Source organism: Somniosus microcephalus, chromosome 3, assembly GCF_052327205.1.
Source record: "Somniosus microcephalus isolate GS21.2 chromosome 3, FLI_Smic_1.0, whole genome shotgun sequence".
In the NCBI taxonomy this organism is placed as follows: Eukaryota; Metazoa; Chordata; class Chondrichthyes; order Squaliformes; family Somniosidae; genus Somniosus; species Somniosus microcephalus.
This window is the reverse complement of record NC_140989.1, coordinates 133414251-133433780: the sequence shown is the minus strand read 5'-3', so window position 1 is coordinate 133433780 and position 19530 is coordinate 133414251. Positions and strand designations below refer to the sequence as shown.

The 19530-nt window shown below is 44.5% G+C and overlaps 1 protein-coding gene across 1 annotated transcript in view; it reads left to right on the top strand.

The window, feature by feature from the left end:
• The window catches only part of pcsk2 (proprotein convertase subtilisin/kexin type 2), a 153955-nt gene extending 137349 nt beyond the window's left edge, over positions 1–16606 (top strand). The window contains exons 11-12 of the mRNA XM_085981639.1: positions 995–1222; positions 15467–16606. Coding sequence (XP_085837765.1) covers positions 995–1222; positions 15467–15953 — 715 coding nt within the window. The 3' untranslated portion in view covers positions 15954–16606. The remainder of the gene's footprint in view (positions 1–994; positions 1223–15466) is intronic.
• The last annotated feature ends 2924 nt before the right edge of the window (positions 16607–19530 follow it).

Below are 19530 nucleotides of genomic sequence, written 5' to 3'. Positions count from 1 at the left end.
CCCAAAGCACTTTACAGTGTAGTCACTGTTGTAATGTAGGAAACACGAAAGCCAATTTTTGCACAGCAAGCTCCCACAAACAGCAATGTAATAATGACCAGATAATCTGCTTTCAGTGATGTTGATTGAGGGATAAATATTGGCTCAGGACACTGAGGACAACTCCCTTATTCACTTTTGAAATAGTGCCATGATCTTTTACGTCCACCTGAGCGAGCAGACAGGCCTCGGTTTAACATCTCATCTGAAAGACAGCACTTCTGACAGTGCAGCACTCCCTCAGTACTGTACTGGATTGTCAGCCTAGATTTTTGTGCTACCAACTGAGCCATGGCTGACACTTACCTTGATGTACACAAAATTCACAAAACAGAGGGAAAATAAAGCAAACAGTTCATTAAAAAAAATGTTTATTGCCTGCTGATTGAATCATTTTACATTCCTTTTAGATGTTTCTTATTCATGCAAAGCTGACTATAGTATCAGCCGTGGCTCAGTGGGTAGCACTCTTGCCTCTGAGCCAGAAGGTTGTGGGTTCAAGTCCCACTCCAGAGACTTGAACACAAAATCTAGGCTAACACTCCAGTGCAGTGCTGAGGGAGTCTTTTGGATGAGATGTTAAACCAAGGCCCCATCTGCCCTCTCAGGTGGACTTAAAAGATCCTGTGGCACGATTTTGAAAAAGAGCAGGGGAGTTATCCCCGGTGTCCTGGCCAATATTTATCGCTCAATTAACATCACTAAAAACAGATTATCTGGTCATTATCACATTACTGTTTGTGGGAGGATATTGGCTGCCGCATTTCCTACACTACAAGTGACTACACTCGAAAAGTACTTCATTAGCTGTAAAGCACTTTGGGACCTTTGGGAGGTTGTGAAAGGTGTTATATAAATGCAAGTCTTTCTTTCTTTTTTTATACGAGCTGAAAGTGACAATAGTTGTGCAAACTTACACAGTTTTCTCACTCTTTTTCCATCTTCTGATTCTCAGTCCAAACCTAACATGGCGAGACATGCAGCATCTGACTGTGCTGACTTCCAAGCGCAACCAGCTGCACGATGAGGTGCACAAATGGAGAAGAAACGGTGTGGGTCTGGAGTTTAACCACCTCTTTGGTTATGGAGTGCTTGATGCCGGAGCTATGGTTAAAATGGCCAAAGACTGGAGGACAGTTCCTGAAAGGTTCCACTGTGTTGGAGGATCAGTTCAAGAGCCGCAGTAAGTAGGAACTCACATGATTCTATGGCACTCAAAGACGTTCTTCCATGAGAACATAAGAATTTATAGGAACAGGAAACGGCTATTCGAGCCAACAAGCTCAAACAGACTTGCACGTCTTCTCACCAAATCCTTTCTCTCATCAACAAAACACATTTATTTCCTCTTGAACCCATTGATTCTCTTTACAACAATGACCTCCCCTTCTAACTTGTTCCACAAATATATTATCCTTTGTCTAAAAATGTTTTCCCTGACTTCCCTTTTTTGCTCCTAATTTTTACCTTGCTTCTCTTGGTATGTGAAAGCTGCCATCAATTAACCTGGATCAGCTTTGCCAATTCCCTTCATAATCATGAATACAGATCATCTTGAACTCTCTTCAAAGAGAATAAGCCCAACATTCTTAACCTATCCTCATACCTTAAATTCCTGCTACCGAGAATAATTTCGGCAGTTCACCTCTGTACCTTCTCTAAATGAATAATATCCTTCCTATTTTTAGGTGACTAGAGCTACAAACAGTGCTCCAAATGTGATCTGATCAGTGTTGTATACAGCAACCTCATGAGAAATGACAGAGAATCTATTGATATACTTTATGTATCAACTGAGGTTGCTTAGGTTGCTGATAGGTGTCAGCTGTGGCTCAGTGGGTAGCACTCTCACCTTTGAGTCAGAAGGTTGTGGGCTCATAGTCTCACTCCGGGTACTCGAGCACAAAAACCTAGGCTGACACTCCAGTACAGTACTGGGGGAGTGCTGCACTGTCGGAGGTGCCGTCTTTCGGATGAGACGTTAAACCGAGGCCCCGTCTGCTCTCTCAGGTGGATGTAAAAGATCCCATGGCACTATTTCGAAGAAGAGTGTGGGAGTTATCCCGGGTGACCTGGGGCCAATGTTTATCCCTCAATCAACATAACAAAAACATTATCTGGTCATTATTACATTGCTGTTTGTGGGAGCTTGCTGTGCGCAATTGGCTGCTGCGTTTCCTACATTACAACAGTGACTACATTCCAAAATTGGCTGTAAAGTGCATGGCAACATCCGGTGGTCATGAAAGGTGCTATATAAATGTAAGTCTTTTTATAAATTACTGTCAGAACCGTGACTGCCTAGGCATGATACTAAATGTTTCCTAGCAGTGCCAAACTTTGCTTTACAGTTGGTTTAGAAACATAGAAACATAGAAGATAGGAGCAGGAGTAGGCCATTCAGCCCATCGAGCCTGTTCCACCATTTAATGAGATTATGGCTGATTATCCAAATTCAGTACCCTGTCCCTGCTTTCTCCCCATATCCCTTGGTCCCTTTAGCCTTAAGAAATATATCTAACTCCTTCTTGAATATATTTAATGAATTGGTCTCAACTGCCTTCTGTGGTAGAGAATTCCACAGGTTCACCACTCTCTGGGTGAAGAAATTCCTCCTTATCTCAATCCTAAATGGCCTACCCCTTATCCTTAGACTGTGACCCCTGGTTCTGGACTCCCCGGCCATCGGGAACATCCTTCCTGCATCTAGTCTGTCTAGTCCTGTTAGAATTTTATAAGTTTAAATGAGATCCCCTCTCATTCTTCTAAACTCTAGCAAATACAAGCCCAATCGACCCAATCTCTCTTCATACATCATTCCTGCCATCCCAGGTATCAGCCTGGTGAATCTTCACTGCACTCCCTCCATGGCAAGAACATCCTTCCTCAGATAAGGCGACCAAAACTGCACACAATACTCAAGGTGCGGTCTCACCAAGGCCCTGTACAACTGCAGCAAGACATCCTTGCTCCTGTACTCGAATCCTCTTTTTTTTATCAGAGAAGTTTAAGTTATATAAATCAACCCTTTTCTTATTTGACAATCTCATTGCTATGGTCTGACCAGCTCAGTTGCCTAATTACCTCTGGGAAAGCCTAATTTGAATGTATTAATTTATTGAACTTTGTTAAAATAAAGCTTGTTAATTTATTGCAATTGATTTATTATATTCTTAATTTTACCCAGTGACAATCCCAATATGTATCGTATATACTATATATATTTTATTAAAATCTGGCATTGGGCACAAATTGATATCTGGGAATTGCAATATTATAATGTTAACACTTACCTGTTACACGTGGCTGTGACTGGTACCTGTCACACCACTTGGTGACACTCTAATGGGAACTTCAGTGTTAAATGACAACATGCCTGCCCCGTTCATTGCTGAGGAATTTTGAAAAGCGATCCTTTAACTGGCATTGGTAGATAAAGGGGAACCAGTGGATGTCGTATATTTGGATTTCCAAAAGGCATTCGATAAGGTACCACATAAAATGTTATTACACAAGATTAGGGCTCACAGGGTTGGGGGTAATATAGTAGCATGGATAGAGGATTGGTTAACGGACAGAAAACAAAGAGTAGGGATAAATGGATCTTTTTCAGGTTGGCAGGCTGTAACTAGTGGGGTGCCGCAAGGATCAGTGTTGGGGCCTCAGTTATTTACTGTCTATAGTAATGACCTAGATGAAGGGACTGAGTGTAATGTATCCAAGTTTGCTGATGACACAAAGCTAGGTGGGACTGTAAGCTGTGAGGAGAACACAAAGGGCTGGATTTTCATTGAGGAGGCGGGTAGGAGGCGGGACTACAACTTTCGGGGTTGTAGTCCCGCCTCCATCGAGTTGTAGCCAACCCACGCGATTTTGACTTGATTGACCTTGTTGAGCCTGCCCAGCGGGCTCAGTAGGCCAATTAAGGGCCACCCGGCAACAGGTGACGTCACAGATTGATATTTCATCTGTCAAGACCTTTTGACAGATGAAATATCAGCGTTTGACAGCTGATTGTCAACACTGACAATCTGTACTCTAAGTTAATTCCTTCCTCTCAGGATGATTTAGAGATCTCTCCAGAACAGAAAGCTGAAGGCTGCAATTTTTGACAGATCACGGCCATTCTGCTTTCTGTGCCGGTGAGATGAAGGACTCCCGACACCTGAAGGAAGGAAGGCTGTAAAGGTAAGTAAAACTTCTTTAAACACTTTAAACACACCAAATACACTTACCTCTGCACTCATGCACCCATCACTCACCTGAACACCGGACATCTTGACCCCTCCAAGCCCTTCAGCCCGACGGCTCGCCTCGCTAACTTGGCGTGGTTTGGAGCTGTCGAGAATCCCACACTCCAGGAATAAAAATAGGGATGTTGGATTGCAAAAATAGGCCTGTGAGTCAAAGCCTGAATCCTCTAGTCTTTAAATATATTAACCAAAGCTGTAGGGAGGGCTGTAGTACTAGAAATCATATTCAAAGGATATTTAGCTTCACGTATTAGGAAATATATATAAAACGTACATGTAGCATTTAGGTAGCTGCGAAGCATGATGGGATACTTGACCATCATATTAACCCTCTTTAACTAAGTAATGTAGAAACAGCATATTTACTAGACTCTTAGGGGGCAAAATTCAGTTGTTAGCGCCACCCGTTCGCGCCTTAAGAGGGCGCTAAGTGGGGCGCAAACCAACTAGCGCCCAGGCGCGGCGACACCTGCGCCTCTCGCGAAATTGAGCGGACATTTTGCCGCGGCGCTAAACAATACCGCCCGATCTCCTGCGCACGCAGATCTTGATGTCATTCGAGAGTGCAACGCCCTTGGGGCGCCCCGGACCAGAAATTCAGTGGCGCCCCCCTCCTTTCCGCCTGGCGCTACCAACGACAGGTTGACTGGAACGCTTCCCAGTCGCTGTGGGGCTGGGGGGGGGGGGGGCGCTATTTAAAGGAGGCCTCTTCCTGCCTTTTGTGTGGTAGCCATTTTTGCACCACTCGTTCTGAGAGAGAGAGAGAGAAAGATTTGCAGAGAGACAAAGAGAGAAAGGGAGACTTCTGCATTGAGTCAACGCTGTCTGAGGTAGTTTTGGCTTCTGACCATAACTTTGCAGGTACTGTACTTTGCTTTTTGACCGTCATAACTTTGATTGCCCAGATACTATGGGGGCTGCAATGGATGGGAACATCGTCCTTCTCCATCACATTCAGAGGGCACAGAGACGCAGAGAGAGAGTGGCAATCATGGCCAGACGGAGGAGGGCCAACAGGTGTCAGTACAGGAGACCTTACCTTCCCAGGGTTTTTTGCCAACAGTTCTCCTACATTAATATGTCTGAGGAGCAGTGTTTGCGAAGGCTGCGCTTCAGCAAGGAGGTGGTCACTGAGCTCTGCCACCTGCTTCAGCCAGATCTGCAGCCTCAACTGAGGAGCAGGACGTCTCTGTCAGTGGCAGTGAAGATAACAGTGGCTCTCAACTTTTATGCCACTGGCTCCTTTCAATCCGCTACTGGGGACATCGCCAATATCACCTAGTTCGCGTGCATTGCTGCATCCCTCAGGTCACAAATGCCCTCTTTAAAAGGAGACGAGAGTACATCTCTTTCCCCATGACCCCGGACAAGCAGCAAGAATGCGCAACGGGCTTTGCTAGGATAGCGGGCTTCCCCATGGTGCAGGGCGCCATTGACTGCACCCATGCGGCTTTGCAGGCGCCGCAAGAGAATGCCGAGGATTTCCGCAACTGAAAGGGCTTTCATTCCTTAAACGTCCAGTTGGTCTGTGACCACAGACAGCTGATACTCGCTGTCAATGCCCACTTTCCAGGCAGCAGCCACGATGCATTCATCCTGCGCCAGACTTCTGTGGCAGATCTTTTCGAGGCACCACTTCACCCAGGAGGTTGGCTTCTCAGGGACAAGGGCTATCCTCTGTGCACCTGGCTGATGACCCCGCTCCGTTCGCCCAGCACCCCTGCTGAGCTACGATACGAGAGCTATTAAGCTACCAGGAACATCGTTGAGCACACAATCGGCGTGCTCAAGCAACGGTTCCGCTGTCTGGACCATCCTGGAGGTGCCTTGCAGTACTCGCCTGAGTGAGTCTCCCACTTCGTTGTTGTGTGCTGCATGCTGCATAACCTGGCAATCCTCAGGACCCAGCCAATGCCACCAGACGTTGGAGCACCAGCAGAGGAGGAGGAGGAGGAGGATGAGGAGGATGATCATCAGCAGCACCAAAGCGGGAGGGAGGCACAAAGTGGGAGGGCCGTCCATCAAAGGCTCATAGCAAGTCGCTTCTAGACCCCCTCTGAGGGAATGGCTTCTGCCATTCAAACAACCTGAATGAAACCATCCCGCAACCCCTAAGCCGGTCAAGGCAACAATGAGTGCAAAGACCAAACATGTACATTTTGAATACAGACACTTCTTTATTTCCCAAACTGTGTCTCATTTCCGCATGACAAAGTAATAGAAAGAAACACAAAAAAAAGCAGTCATTCACATAACTGGCTCTCACAACCTGGAGACAATGTCCAAAACAGTAACAAAAGTTTGACCATGACCCTTGGCCTTCAATAAAACAATGAAATACATTTTGCCACACCTCCTACTTTTTGCCCTTCGAGGGTGATCTGCTTCCCTTGCGAAATTCCCCCCTTCCCACCCTGCAGCTCCTCCGTAATGGGACCCCAGTGGCTGCAGCAAGGCTGGGGGAAGGCTGCTGAGTGTCAGAAACTGAGACTGCAGATGCCCTTGAGGGACGGCCTGGACCAGCTCTGGGCCTGGAGGGCCCGGCTGCTGACTGCTCCAACTCTGCATGGGCGGCAGCAGTCTGTCCTACAGGTGGTGGCAGCTGCAGTGGAGAAGTGACAGTGTTGGCAGCAGGAATGCTGTCATCTTGAGAGAGGACAGCAACTCCCTGCTCGACCGACACACTTTCACTCCCACGGGGCAGCACTTCAGCATGTGGAGCAATCTGCTGGAGCACAGATTGCTGGCCTGCTGTGGCGTGGTGAGAGCCCCGGGGAAATCTGTCCGATCCAGCGAGGGTGGCAGCAGTTAGTGCCTCGCATGGCCTCAACCTGCGTCTGCATGAGATCAGCCACTGACTGCATTGCAGCACTTAGCATTTGCGTGGCAACCGCCTGTGCTACAGTGAAGTGCTCCACACTCCTTGCCAGTGATTCAATGGATTCGGGCATCCTTGCCACTGCAGCCATGAGCTCAGTGTGCCTTTGCTCCGCCTGGGCACTCATTTCAGCGAGGACCCGCTCCTCGTCTGCGTCCAGTGCAGCAGGACTCGAGGCCATACTCTCCATCCGGGGAGAAGGCCCCCGAGCTTCCCTAACCCCCTCGCGTTGCTGCAGCCCGCTGGGTCCTGGAGCTTCACCCTCATCAGACCATTCCCCCCTGCTCCCTTCCAGGGAAGGCGTGTCCCCAGTATGGGCATGGGCTGCCTCGGCAGAGGGTTGCACTGATGGTCTGGCTTCCTCTTCCTCCTCGCCTTCAGCTTCACTCCCAATGGCAGCTTGAGGGCCCGTCTCCTCACCTGGTGAATCACCATCTGAAAGCTGGGAGGTACAAGAGTGGCTTTAGCGTGAGGACAGGGTGGCAGCAAGGGAGGCATGAGTGCAGCAATATACTGATTTGGATTGAAAGTGTCAAAGGCTGCTGTTGTGAGAAACAAGTGGAAGGAGAGAGGACAAAAAGGTGATGACCTTACCATTGCTGTCCAGAACGGGGTCGGCGTCTCCAGTGGCGACGGGACCAAGCATCTGGCTTGCCACAATCCTGTGGACGTGCTGCTCAGGATCGCTGAGGGCTTGAAGGTGAGGCCACCCTCCACCGGTCCATTGCTGCTGTGTGTGTGTTTCATGAAAGGGCCATAGGTGTTGGATGAGTGCTGGGCATTGGGGCTTTCAAGACCCTCTGACCATAAAGTGAGGTGGAGATGGAGAGATGAAGAGGTTCTGAAAAAAGGCACTCACCCTGACGACCCGAGTGAGGTCGTTGAACTTTTTCCTGCATTGCACAGGGGTCCTAGGCACCATGCTACTTGAGGTCACTCTGTGAGCCACCTCCCTCCACGCTTTTCTGTATTCGCTTGGCAAAGGCCTCCTGCCACTCTCTGGGTACAGTAGAGATCTTTTGCGCTCCACCATGCCAACCAGAGCCTCCAAGGCACGCTCGCTGAAGCGCTGTGCTCGCCCCCTGGCCCTCTCCATAGTCCTTGGCTGGAAGATTTCGCCACAGGTCTGTCCAGGCCGAGATTCAAGGCTTCAATGAGCAGGGTGCGGCTGCAAAGCAAGATCGACCCTCCCGTTTAAGAACTGGCCTGCGCCGGCGTGTCTGTGTGCAATCGCTAACTGACAGCACCTGCGCTGCGCCCGCCCTCTGAGGTAGCGCCTCGCTCCTCGGGCTTAGCACCTTAAGAGAGTTGTGTAGCGTCTGATTTAGCGCTCCAATCACCTCCAGGGGCGATAGAGGTGAATTTTGCCGTCGGCAGTGATAATTTGCGCCGGGCGCTAAACTTTGCACCCGGCCGATATTCGCGCCTCAAAATGGGCGATACCGAATTTCTCCCCCTTAGTCTCTGTCTTTGTTGTTATCAGTGTTTAATGCAGCTGGCCTTCTGAGAGATAAGGAAAACTGAACTTCATAGGGAGTCGGCCATTTCTACCTCTGCCTCAAACATCTTATCTTCCTTTGTAATGTCTGCTCGCAACCAAAGCGGACATTGTTTATCATCTCAAGAATTAAGCAACCTTGCTCACAGAAGCTAGAAACTAGATGTTATGCTGTATGTCAGAACACTTCAGGGCGGCTCCCGACATTGAGTGACTAATCACGCCAACCAACAAGGGAGTAACAGTAGTGACGCTGTTTGTATGTGTACGCCTACTTTTGCAACCTAATGGGCGTTACCTATCGAAAGGTATATCAAGGCTTGTAGATTGTATTTCGTTCAGAGGAAAGGTTCGATTCTGGGGAAATCAGCCTCTCTCCCTTGTGCACAAGGCTTTCTAGCTATTTACTGATAAAACTTTTACTTTGTCAGCAGTTCCGTCTCCATGTGGTTTTGCTCCAAAAATTCGAATCTAACAGGGATTAGGCTAAAAACTGCCTGTTAACTACCTGTTAACAGGCAGTTAATTGGCACTAATCCCCTTCCCGCCTCAGGGAGGCGGCTCCCAGTGTGGGTCGGGTACCCGCCTCCTTTGAAATTGGCATGGAGGCGGGTTGGGGGCGGGATGGGTTCGTGCCCCCCGATTTCAAGATTTTAACCCCCCACACGCCTCCAATCCCGCCTCCACGGCTCAATGAAAATCCTGCCCAAAGAGTCTGCAAAGGGATATCGAAAGACTAACTGAGTGGGCAGTAAGGTGGCAGATGGAGTATAATTTAGGAAAATGTGAGGTTATTCACTTTGGTAGGAAGAATAGAAAAACAGAATATTTTTTAAATGGTGAGAAACTTTCAAATGTTGGTTTTCAGAAAGATTTGAGTGTCCTCATGCAAGAAACACAGAAAGCTAGCGTGCAGGTACAGCAAGCAATAAGGAAGGCAAATGGCATGTTAGCCTTTATTGCAAGGGGTTGGAGTATAAGGTAAGGAAGTCTTGCTACAATTGTACAGAGCCTTGGTGAGACCACACCTGGAGTATTGTGCACAGTTTTGATCTCCTTATCTAAGGAAGGATATACTTCCCTTGGAGGCGGTGCAATGAAGGTTCACTAGATTGATTCCTGGGATGAGAGGGCTGTCCTATGATGAGAGATTGTGTAGAATGGGCCTATACTCTCTGGAGTTTCAAAGAATGGGAGGTGCTCTCATTGAAACATACAAGTTTCTGAGGGGGATTGACAGGGTAGATGCTGAGAGGTTGTTTCCCTTGGCTGGAGTGTCTAAAACTAAGGGGCATAGTCTCAGGATAAGGGGTAGGCCATTTAAGACTGAGTTGAGGAGGAATTTCTTCACTTAGAGGGTTGTGAATCTTTGGAATTCTCTGCCCAGAGGGCTGTGCATGCTGAGTCTTTGAGTATATTCAAGATTGAGACTGATAGATTTTTGGACTCTAGGGGAATCAAGGGATATGGAGATCGGGCGGGAAAGTGGAGTTGAGGTCAATGATCAGCCATGACCTTATTGAATGGCAGCGCAGGCTCGAGGGGCTGTATGGCCTGCTTCTGCCCATATTTCTTAAGTTCTTATGTTCTCATTGGGACCTAATTTCCACGAACTTAGCAGTGGGACCAAAGCCTATGCAGATTGGGTGCAGACCACGCTACTGCTAAATTAGAATGCTTTGCATCTGAAAAAACAGCTGCAAATGCATACCAATTTTTACCCCAAAAATGTGCTTCCACAGAGCTCATTGATTTGGGAAATTGGGCAGTCAAGGGTCTGCACCAGTACCTTAAAGGGGAGGTGCAGAAAGAAACTACACTGTGGAGCAGTGGGCAACATGAGTGCAGAAATTATAGTACTAAGCACATAAGCCTTCAAATCTGTTAAGGTGGAAAACTCAGAAGCGACTGCCAGAAAAATGTTTCCAAAAGCTTCAACCAGTTTTACCTGACAGCAGCTGAGGATCCTCTTTATGTATCAGCGGAAGTGGCCACTTCCCAACTTGTACCGCCCATGGTTGGGGAGCGGGAGCACTTGGCTGCTACTTGTAGGTATGCACAAGCCTGTTTCTGATGGGAGCGCTAATCACTAGGATTCAAGTCTACCCAAAAATCGATACAGACATCAAAAACAGCTGTAAATCTATGGAATTTGCAACCGCTTCATTTTGGTTCTGTTACTGTTCTGCTTTTGAGATGAAAATTGCCCCCTCAGTGACTTTCCTCATTTTAACTTGAGTTCTTTTTATCTGATCTAAAAACAATGAGTTTGAATTTTGAAAGCAAAACAGAAAAGCTCCAATTACCACAATTGTTTTTGTTGATAACAATTAGAATGTTTACATTTTCTTACAGCTATGAGACGGAGGGAAAAAGACAGAGATACACATCAAGGGACCAACCATAAAACACCAAATTCTTTCCTGAGACCTTTTACCAAGTCACAAACTAGACATTCCGCCCCCTCCTCTTCCCCCGCCCCATCCGCTCCGCCCCCTTTGGCTGAACGCAGATAGGGCATGAATCTCTGAAGGGCTCAGCAAAAAAAAAATCAGGAACCTCTGGTCTACATAGTAACAGATAGCTTTTCTCACACCTTCCCAGTGAAACTTTCATTCCATTTTTATGGGGATTTAAATGTTGCCCTCGTTATGATTCTGTAATGTTCTAGCACTACTACATCCTCACGGCAGATTAGTCAGTAGATCGTCTGTAATTAAAGCATTCAAGAGTCATTTATAGGCATTTGTTATTTTCTGTTAGAAGTAAATGTATCATAACACAAAATTAACAATAAATCAAATGAAAGAAACATCAAATGCACATAGGTATGATTCCCTGTATGACTTTGAATGGTCGTATTTAATCTTGGAATCTTTAACAATTAAAGCAGTAATGATGTTTTTGTGCTGACTCAGTAACAATTGCACACAAAATAAATGCAGAACAATTTACTGTATCAGGTCGAATGATTCCCTGTTGAGTATGTAAATTGCATATCGTGTAATACTTTTTATGAGTATAGCTAAGAATGCAATTACCGTTTACACCAAGGGGCACCACTGAATCCAGACATCTAAATATCACCTCTTCCACACCAAAGTGGCAGAGCAATATTCTTTAATGTGCATCTACACAAAATGAAAGACTTTAATTTCACATTTTAAAATGTTAGATTAGGTGAATCTGTGGTGCCAGATTGGAGTGGAGAGTCCGTGGTCAGGTAACTTAATAGCCGCTAAGGCCTCAAAGTGAAAGGCCATAAAAAGAGCAGAATGAATGAAAACTCTGGAGCTGGCTGGAAAAACAGACTTGTTGGGCTGCAACACTTAACTGTCATGATGTTTTATATATTGCACCAAAGCTAAAAACTTCCTCAGGCAAAGGAAAGGAGTGGGAGGACATTTCTGTTAGATTGACTTCACCTACAAAATGCTTTTAATCCATGTTTGTGATGGAGCCTGTGCAGGCATATCGTAACCTCAGTTCTGATGAATGTAACTGCGATTTCTGATTGCCCAGGGAATGCTTTTTCCAGTGTCTGGCAAGTCTGTTGTTTCAACTTTTGAGCATCTTTAGTATCTATAATGGTAGAATGCAGTTTTATGCCTTTTGATTCTTCACAAGCTAAGCTGGGTCATCACGAGGGAAATGCTGAAGGATTTGTGTGTGGTGTGTGTGTGGTGGGGAAGGGGAGTCGTCCATGTTTTAATGTCCTAAAACCATTTAGAATCTTGCAAAATTCACCCATAACTACTATCCCCATCTGCCCCAGAATGTCTATAATGTATAAAATCACACAGTATTTTTTCCTTAACAGTAATTAGACCAATAGGCTTAAAGAGATGCTCGCACACAGCAGAATAATTCATGGAGTTTTACAGGTTTTAATATTCCTCTCCTTAGAAACAAAGCACAGCCTAGATTTTTCTCATCAGGGCAAGGCATGAGCAGCCTGGTACTTCCACCTGCACTTCTGTGTCCATCCCAGCCCCGACCCATTTTCCTGGGTCAAGTCTCCTTAGGCGTGCATGCTCCTTTCCCAGCCAGGATGCCACTTCAGTACCCAAAGACCCAACATGGGACTTAAAGGGGGCAGATTTGCCCCGATGATCAGAACTAGGCCTCCCAATGAAGGCTGAGACCAAATTCTTCAGCAGGTAAATCTCAGGGGCCATCTGGTGGGAGAGGAATCCACAACAAGGCCTTGTAGATAGGATGATAGAATGATACAGCACAGAAAGAGGCCGTTCGGCGCATCGTGCCTGTGTCGGCTCTTTGGCAGAGCTATCCAATTAGTCCCACTCTTTCTCCATAGCCCTGGTAATTATTTTTCCCTTCAAGTATTTATTTAGTTCCTTTTGAATGTTACTATTGAATCTGCTTCCACCACCCTTTCAGGCAGTGCATTCCAAATCACAACAACTCGCTGTGTAAAAAAATGTTCTCTCATGTCGCCTCTGGTTCCTTTGCCAGTTACCTTAAATCTGAGTCTTCTGTTTACCGACCCTTCTGCACTGGAAACAGTTTCTCCTTATTTACTCTATCAAATCCTTCAAGATTTTGAACACCTCTATCAAATCTCCCCTTAACCTTCTCTGTTCTAAGGAGAACAATCCCAGCTTGTCTAGTCTCTCCACATAACTGAATTCCCTCATCCCTGGTACCATTCTGGTAAATCTCTTCAGCACCCTCGCTAAGGCCTTGACATTCTTCCTAAAGTGTGGTGCCCAGAATTGCATGCAATACTCCAGCTGGGGCCTAACCAGTGTTCTATAAAGGTTTAGCATAACTTCCTTGTTTCTCTGTCTAGAGGGGTATTTACTGCAATTTCCTGTAGGCTTATCGCCATCTACATATGACGGTCCCGGGCACTGATGATAAGTGTGACAGAGTGCAGGGAAATTCACCAAGACTATAGGCCCCATCCACTCAGCACCATTTCTATACAGTGGGTGGGGAAGGAGCAGTCCTGGGGTGGGGGCTGCGGGGCGGAGGGCATTCCCAGTTGTTTTTTATTTGTTCCTGGGATGTAGGTGTCGCTGGCAAGGCCAGCATTTATTGCCCATCCCTAATTGCCCTTGAGAAGGTGGTGGTGAGCCGCCTCCTTGAACCGCTGCAGTCTGTGTGGTGAGGGTACTCCCATAGTGCTGTTAGGGAGAGTTCCAGGATTTTGACCCAGCGACGATGAAGTAACGATGATATATTTCCAAGTCAGGATGGTGTGTGACTTGGAGGGGAACTTGGAGGTGGTGGTGTTCCCATGCGCCTGCTGCCCTTGTCCTTCTAGATGTAAAAGGTCGCGGGTTTGGGAAGTGCTGTTGAAGAAGCCTTGGTGAGTTGTTGCAGTGCATCTTTTAGATGGTACACACTGCAGCCACGGTACGCCGGTGGTGGAGGAAATGTATGTTTAAGGTTTGGACGATGCTAGGTCTCTCGGCCTGAATTTTACGACATTCTCCGTTGCGATTCCGCCCTAATTTGGGTGGGATTGCAAAGAGGAATTCCCTTCCCCCCCCATGCACACATCTACTGTCTTACTGGGTCAATTAATTAATACTAAAAGAAAAGGCTTCAGATATATTCAAGGCTTATAAAAACTGTACAATATTTCAGATGGCACGTGACTCTCTCTACCAAGATTATAATAAAATTATAATAGGCTACACAGTCTCATAGGGACCTAAATTCTACAATGTTGTGCACTCATTTTACATGCATGGAATGGGCAGAATGATGTCAAATTCAGCAGAGCGATTGCCTGCGTTCAATTCATGCAAGTCTTCAGGCCACCGCTAACTTCGTCAGGGTCTTTTTTTTAGGGTTTAATTTAATTTTAACTTACCTTAATATGGAGCCTGGGAAAGCAGAAGTGCTCCTCCTGTCTCCGCATTAATACTGCGAGCCACTGCTGGCTGCGCTCGTCTCTCCTGATGTTTCCCCCACCCCCCCGAGTGACCTGCTCGAGTTGGCCAAAAATTGACTGGCGAGCTGTGTCTGGGCGTCCAGTTGGAAGTGAAATTTAAGATGGCCCCCTGCCCTCTTCAGCAAGCCAATCATTTTTGTGCCCATTATCAGGCGCTATTGAATTCAAACAGCTTACAGCCTCTGTAACATTGGATATGGGGCTTCTGTTATAGTTCAATCTGAATTTGTCCAGTTAGTCGCTGGACCATACAGGCCCAAGTTCATTCCAGAATTTGTGCTGAGATACCTAATCACAGCCAAGTGCTGGTGAGGTGCTATAGTTAACTTCAGCGCTTCCAAGTTAAGGAAGGAAAATTGACCAGGATTTCCTTTCTCGATTGCTATCCACCATCCCTTCTGCAAAGTGCCTGTGTGGATATTGGTGTGAGGACATGGTCAGTTGGACTATAATACCACAATGGTTAAATAGCACAACAATATTCACTAACAAGGCTCACGCACACGAATAATTGGTAGCCCATCCGAATGCCCAAGAGTGACTGGCAACTGTGGAAATACATCACAATGAGGAGTCAATGCTTTCATAAATAGAGAGAGGAAGCGAGATTAGCAGGCAATTTGCTCATTAAGTTCTTACTAATAATGAATTAAGACATTGTTCACAATTATATCATGGAAGCCACCTAACGATGACTGAGCCCTCAGATGATAGAATGATAGCGTGCATTTTAGGTCATCTGCAGCATCATACAGTTAAACCACAGCCATATCTGACAGATCAATGGGCAGTCCTCCTGTTTATGATTGTAGTCAGAGTTTTGTTTCTGTTTAATGGCTTAGTCATGTTCTTGTTTCATCTTCTCGTCACAGGACAATCTCATCGGAAGACAAGTTGATTCTAACAATATCAGCTGATGCATGTGAAGGGAAGGATAATTTTGTTCGTTATCTAGAGCACGTTCAGGCTGTGATAACTGTAAATGCCACCAGACGAGGTGCCCTAAACATCAATATGACTTCACCAATGGGCACAAAATCCATTCTGCTAAGTCGGCGGCCAAGGGATGATGACTCTAAGGTGGGCTTTGACAAGTGGCCTTTCATGACAACACATACATGGGGGGAGGACCCCAGAGGGACTTGGATCATAGAAGTTGGTTTTATTGGGGGCACTGTACAGAAAGGTGTGCTCAAGGAATGGACCCTAATGCTACATGGGACTCAGAGTGCCCCTTACATAGACCAAATAGTGAATGATTACCAGTCCAAATTGGCCATGTCTAAGAAGGAGGAGCTGGAGGAAGAACTGGATGAAGCAGTAGAGAGAAGCCTGAAGAATCTGCTGAAGAAAAACTAGTCCTAGTAAACATTGCATGTCAGTCTTCTATCCCCCAAATCCCACATTCTAGCTGCTTTGTGATTTAAAACTACTGAAATTAATGTTTCCTGTAGCAAAATTATCACACCTTGTTGTGATCTTAAACTTATCTGTTGTATATTGTCAGTTAATAATTAAATTTAAATGACAATTTTTTACACCAATACTGTTAATTCCACAAATTTTATGTACAGTTTGTGACTGGTGTGTGAAATTTAAAAGTGAAATCTTGCAAACAAAGCAGTGACAGTTTTTCTTTATATTTTTGTGATAAATGTTTATATAAAAAAGAAGTGTGTTTCTAATTTACAGGCGATGGTTTGAGCATATTTCTTCTATTCTAGCTTAACCAAGCTGAAAGCATCCGTTTATTGGCTGGAAAAGCACTTTACATTCCGTGTCATTGAAAGTGGATAACATTGAGTCATACACACCCACCTCCATGGTAGTCAATAGCCCCACATAATGATTTATTTCTCTACCTAGGAATAATTCAAAATAAAACATATGGTGCATTAATAGATTATTGTTTTGTGAACGATTTCTGCTCATTTTGTAATTGTGAGCACTTATTTTATGTTGCAACATACTATATTAAAAAAACAATTCAAAGCTGAAGCTTTGAAGATGAAGACTTAGTTTGCTAATTGTTTATATCCTGGGTCTTCAGCCAGAACATTAGGAGCAAAGAGTAATTCTGAACATTTAAGCGCTCTTCATATGCTGATCACAGCACTGTTATGTTACACTAGGCACGTACAGTGTTTACTACATTGCTTTTGGCAGGCTGCTTTGTGGCAAAATTAACAATGTTTAAATTGCATATTCTGGTGAGTGGAAAAAGATCAAATTCATATTAATGTGTTTAAAATTAAATAAATTCAGCATCTGAAAAATGATATGTGAGGAGAGAAAAAAGGAGATAAATGGTCCCAATCCTCATAGCAAAGGAACAGGAGGAGGCCATTCAGCCCCGCGAGCCTGTTCCGCCATTCAATTAGATCGTGCCTGATTGATATCTTAACTTCATTAACCGTCTTGGTTCTGTCACTCCTTGCCTAACAAAAATCTATCAACCTCAGTTTTGAAATGTTCAATTGACCCCCAGCTGCAACAGCTTTTTAGGGAAAAGAGTTCCAGATTTCCATTACACTTTGTGTGTGAAGTGCTTCCTGACATAACCCCTGTATGGCCTAGCTCTAATTTTAATGTTATGCTCCTTTGTTCGGGACTCCCCCACCAGAGGAAATAGTTTCTCTCTATCTACTCTACCAACTCCTTTAATTATCTTAAACACCTCAATTAGACCTTAATCTTCTATGCTCATACCACTATATCAGAGAAACACTTCTGGAATTAAAAAAAAATTGGCAAAGCTTTCTTCACACGATCCACGCTATAACTAAGAGAAATGTTTAGCGCCATACTGCTAAACTTCATCTATTTGCTGAAGCAAAATATGCAGAAAAAAGAGTGATATGACACAAAGTTAACTGAAGTTAGAGGTCCAACAATTTACATAGACATTTGAGGGAAAGTGGTGGCGTACGCACTCCATTCGGCCAATATCTCCCTGTCGCTGATAAAACATTCAATTAATATCAGTGCTGCTTGCTGCATTCAATCACTTGAATCATTTCTACAGCAACAAGATGTTAAAATCCAACCCTTTGATGCCACACCATTAAATAGTGTTAGTGACTAATTGGTGACAGTGCACTGGTCATAAAATCTTCAGCCGTTTGCATTTGTGGAATAAGAATGCTCTTGAAGATCGGATATCAAAACTGGTTATCCCACCCCCCCCAAAAAAAACCCTCTTATTTTCAATTGTCTCCCTCAGACAATATGATATTCAAATCATTGACTCATGTTATTTACCACATCTTAAACTCAAAAGGTACAATCTGAATAGTTCAGAAATTAAACATCTTATAGAGCTGAGTAAGCATTACAAACTCTTCTACTTGTGGGACCTGGATTCAGTTTTACCCCAGATAAGAGGAATGAAAGTCTCTTATTTCTGATCGCCATGTGGAGTCATAAGTGAAAAGGATCTCAGCAATCTCAACATAGGAATCATGGGATGGAAGCCCACAGCCATCTCAACTGGCCTCAACCATCTACTTCTAAGATAATTATTTTCTCTCAAGTTCAAAAAAGCTATAACTTAGTAAGAGGGAAGATTTCCTCTCCATACTATATTTAACAAAATTGTAAGCCTGTTTATGAAGAAGAGCCTTATGACTGTTTTACATCGAGGAAATGTTCCCTATGATATCTTTTCTTTCACCTCCAGATGGTATAAAGTTAACACTTGGCTCATATTATTCACTACAAGAGAGCACTCAAATGAAATGCCAGGGACAACATATTGAGATTCTGCAGGGACAGCAAAGTGCAGTGATGCTTATAGTGTTGTTATACTTACAACGGTCGGTAACTGTCTTGCTATTCAGGTATAACACCAACCATGAATGGCTAAGATTAATTATTATCATTTTTACAAGAGGGTAGAGAATACTTTTTGCCTACTCTGTCCCCAAAGCAAAGTGTAAAATGATTTTCTTTTAAATCATATGGTTACCTGCAGCTTTAACCTTCCTTACTTCCCTGAATACTCCTGTGAAAATTGCAATTATAAGATGGTTCCCTAGCCAACACTATACTGTCCAAGATGAAAGAAAGAAAGAATTGCATTTATATAGTGCCTTTCATGATCTCAGGATGTCCCAAGGCACCTTGCAGCCAATGAAGTACTTTTGAAGTGTAGTCACTGTTGTAAGATGATACAAAGCCTCTACTGAATTTAAGGTAGTATAGTGGTAATGACCCTGGTACTACTAACTGCTGAGGTCATGAGTTCTATTCCTACCTTTGCAGGTTGTGAAACTTGATTTCTTAAGTCTGGTAATTTCTGAGCTGGCACCAGTAACCATGAAAGTTGTTGGATTGTTATAATAACGCAGCTGATTCACTCATGTTCTCAGCAAAGGGAACTAGCTACCCCTTCCTGGTCTGGCCTAAGCGTGACTCCAGTTCCAGTTGACCCTTAAGCCACTCAGTTGTCTCTAAACCAGGGATGGGCAATAAATGCTCCTTGCCAGTGTTGCCCAGAGAACAAATAAAAAACGATAAAGGTAATTGTAAATAATGTAATTTTAGGATTGCATTCATTAACCCCAGTATATTAAATATAGAAACATCCACTCTTAATTTGAAGTTGCTTAGTTCAAATTATCAGTTCATTTGATTTGAAGTTATGCACAAAAAAATCCACTTGTGCTCTTAATTAAAAATTAATAATTTAAACTACTGAATAATTGGATTTTTTATAAGAAAAATGATTTTGACATAATAGGAGTCGACTGTGCATGAGTTCTGGTTCCAGGACACCAATAAATCATCATTTATTTAAGAGTAATCCAGAGGATTTCATCATAGACAACGTGAGCTGCTTTACTTAGCAGGAATATAGAAAACATTGGTGCAGATAAACCTCAACCAGTTGTCTTTATTACAGTTTTCTTTACAAAGCAAAAATATTGATCACTGG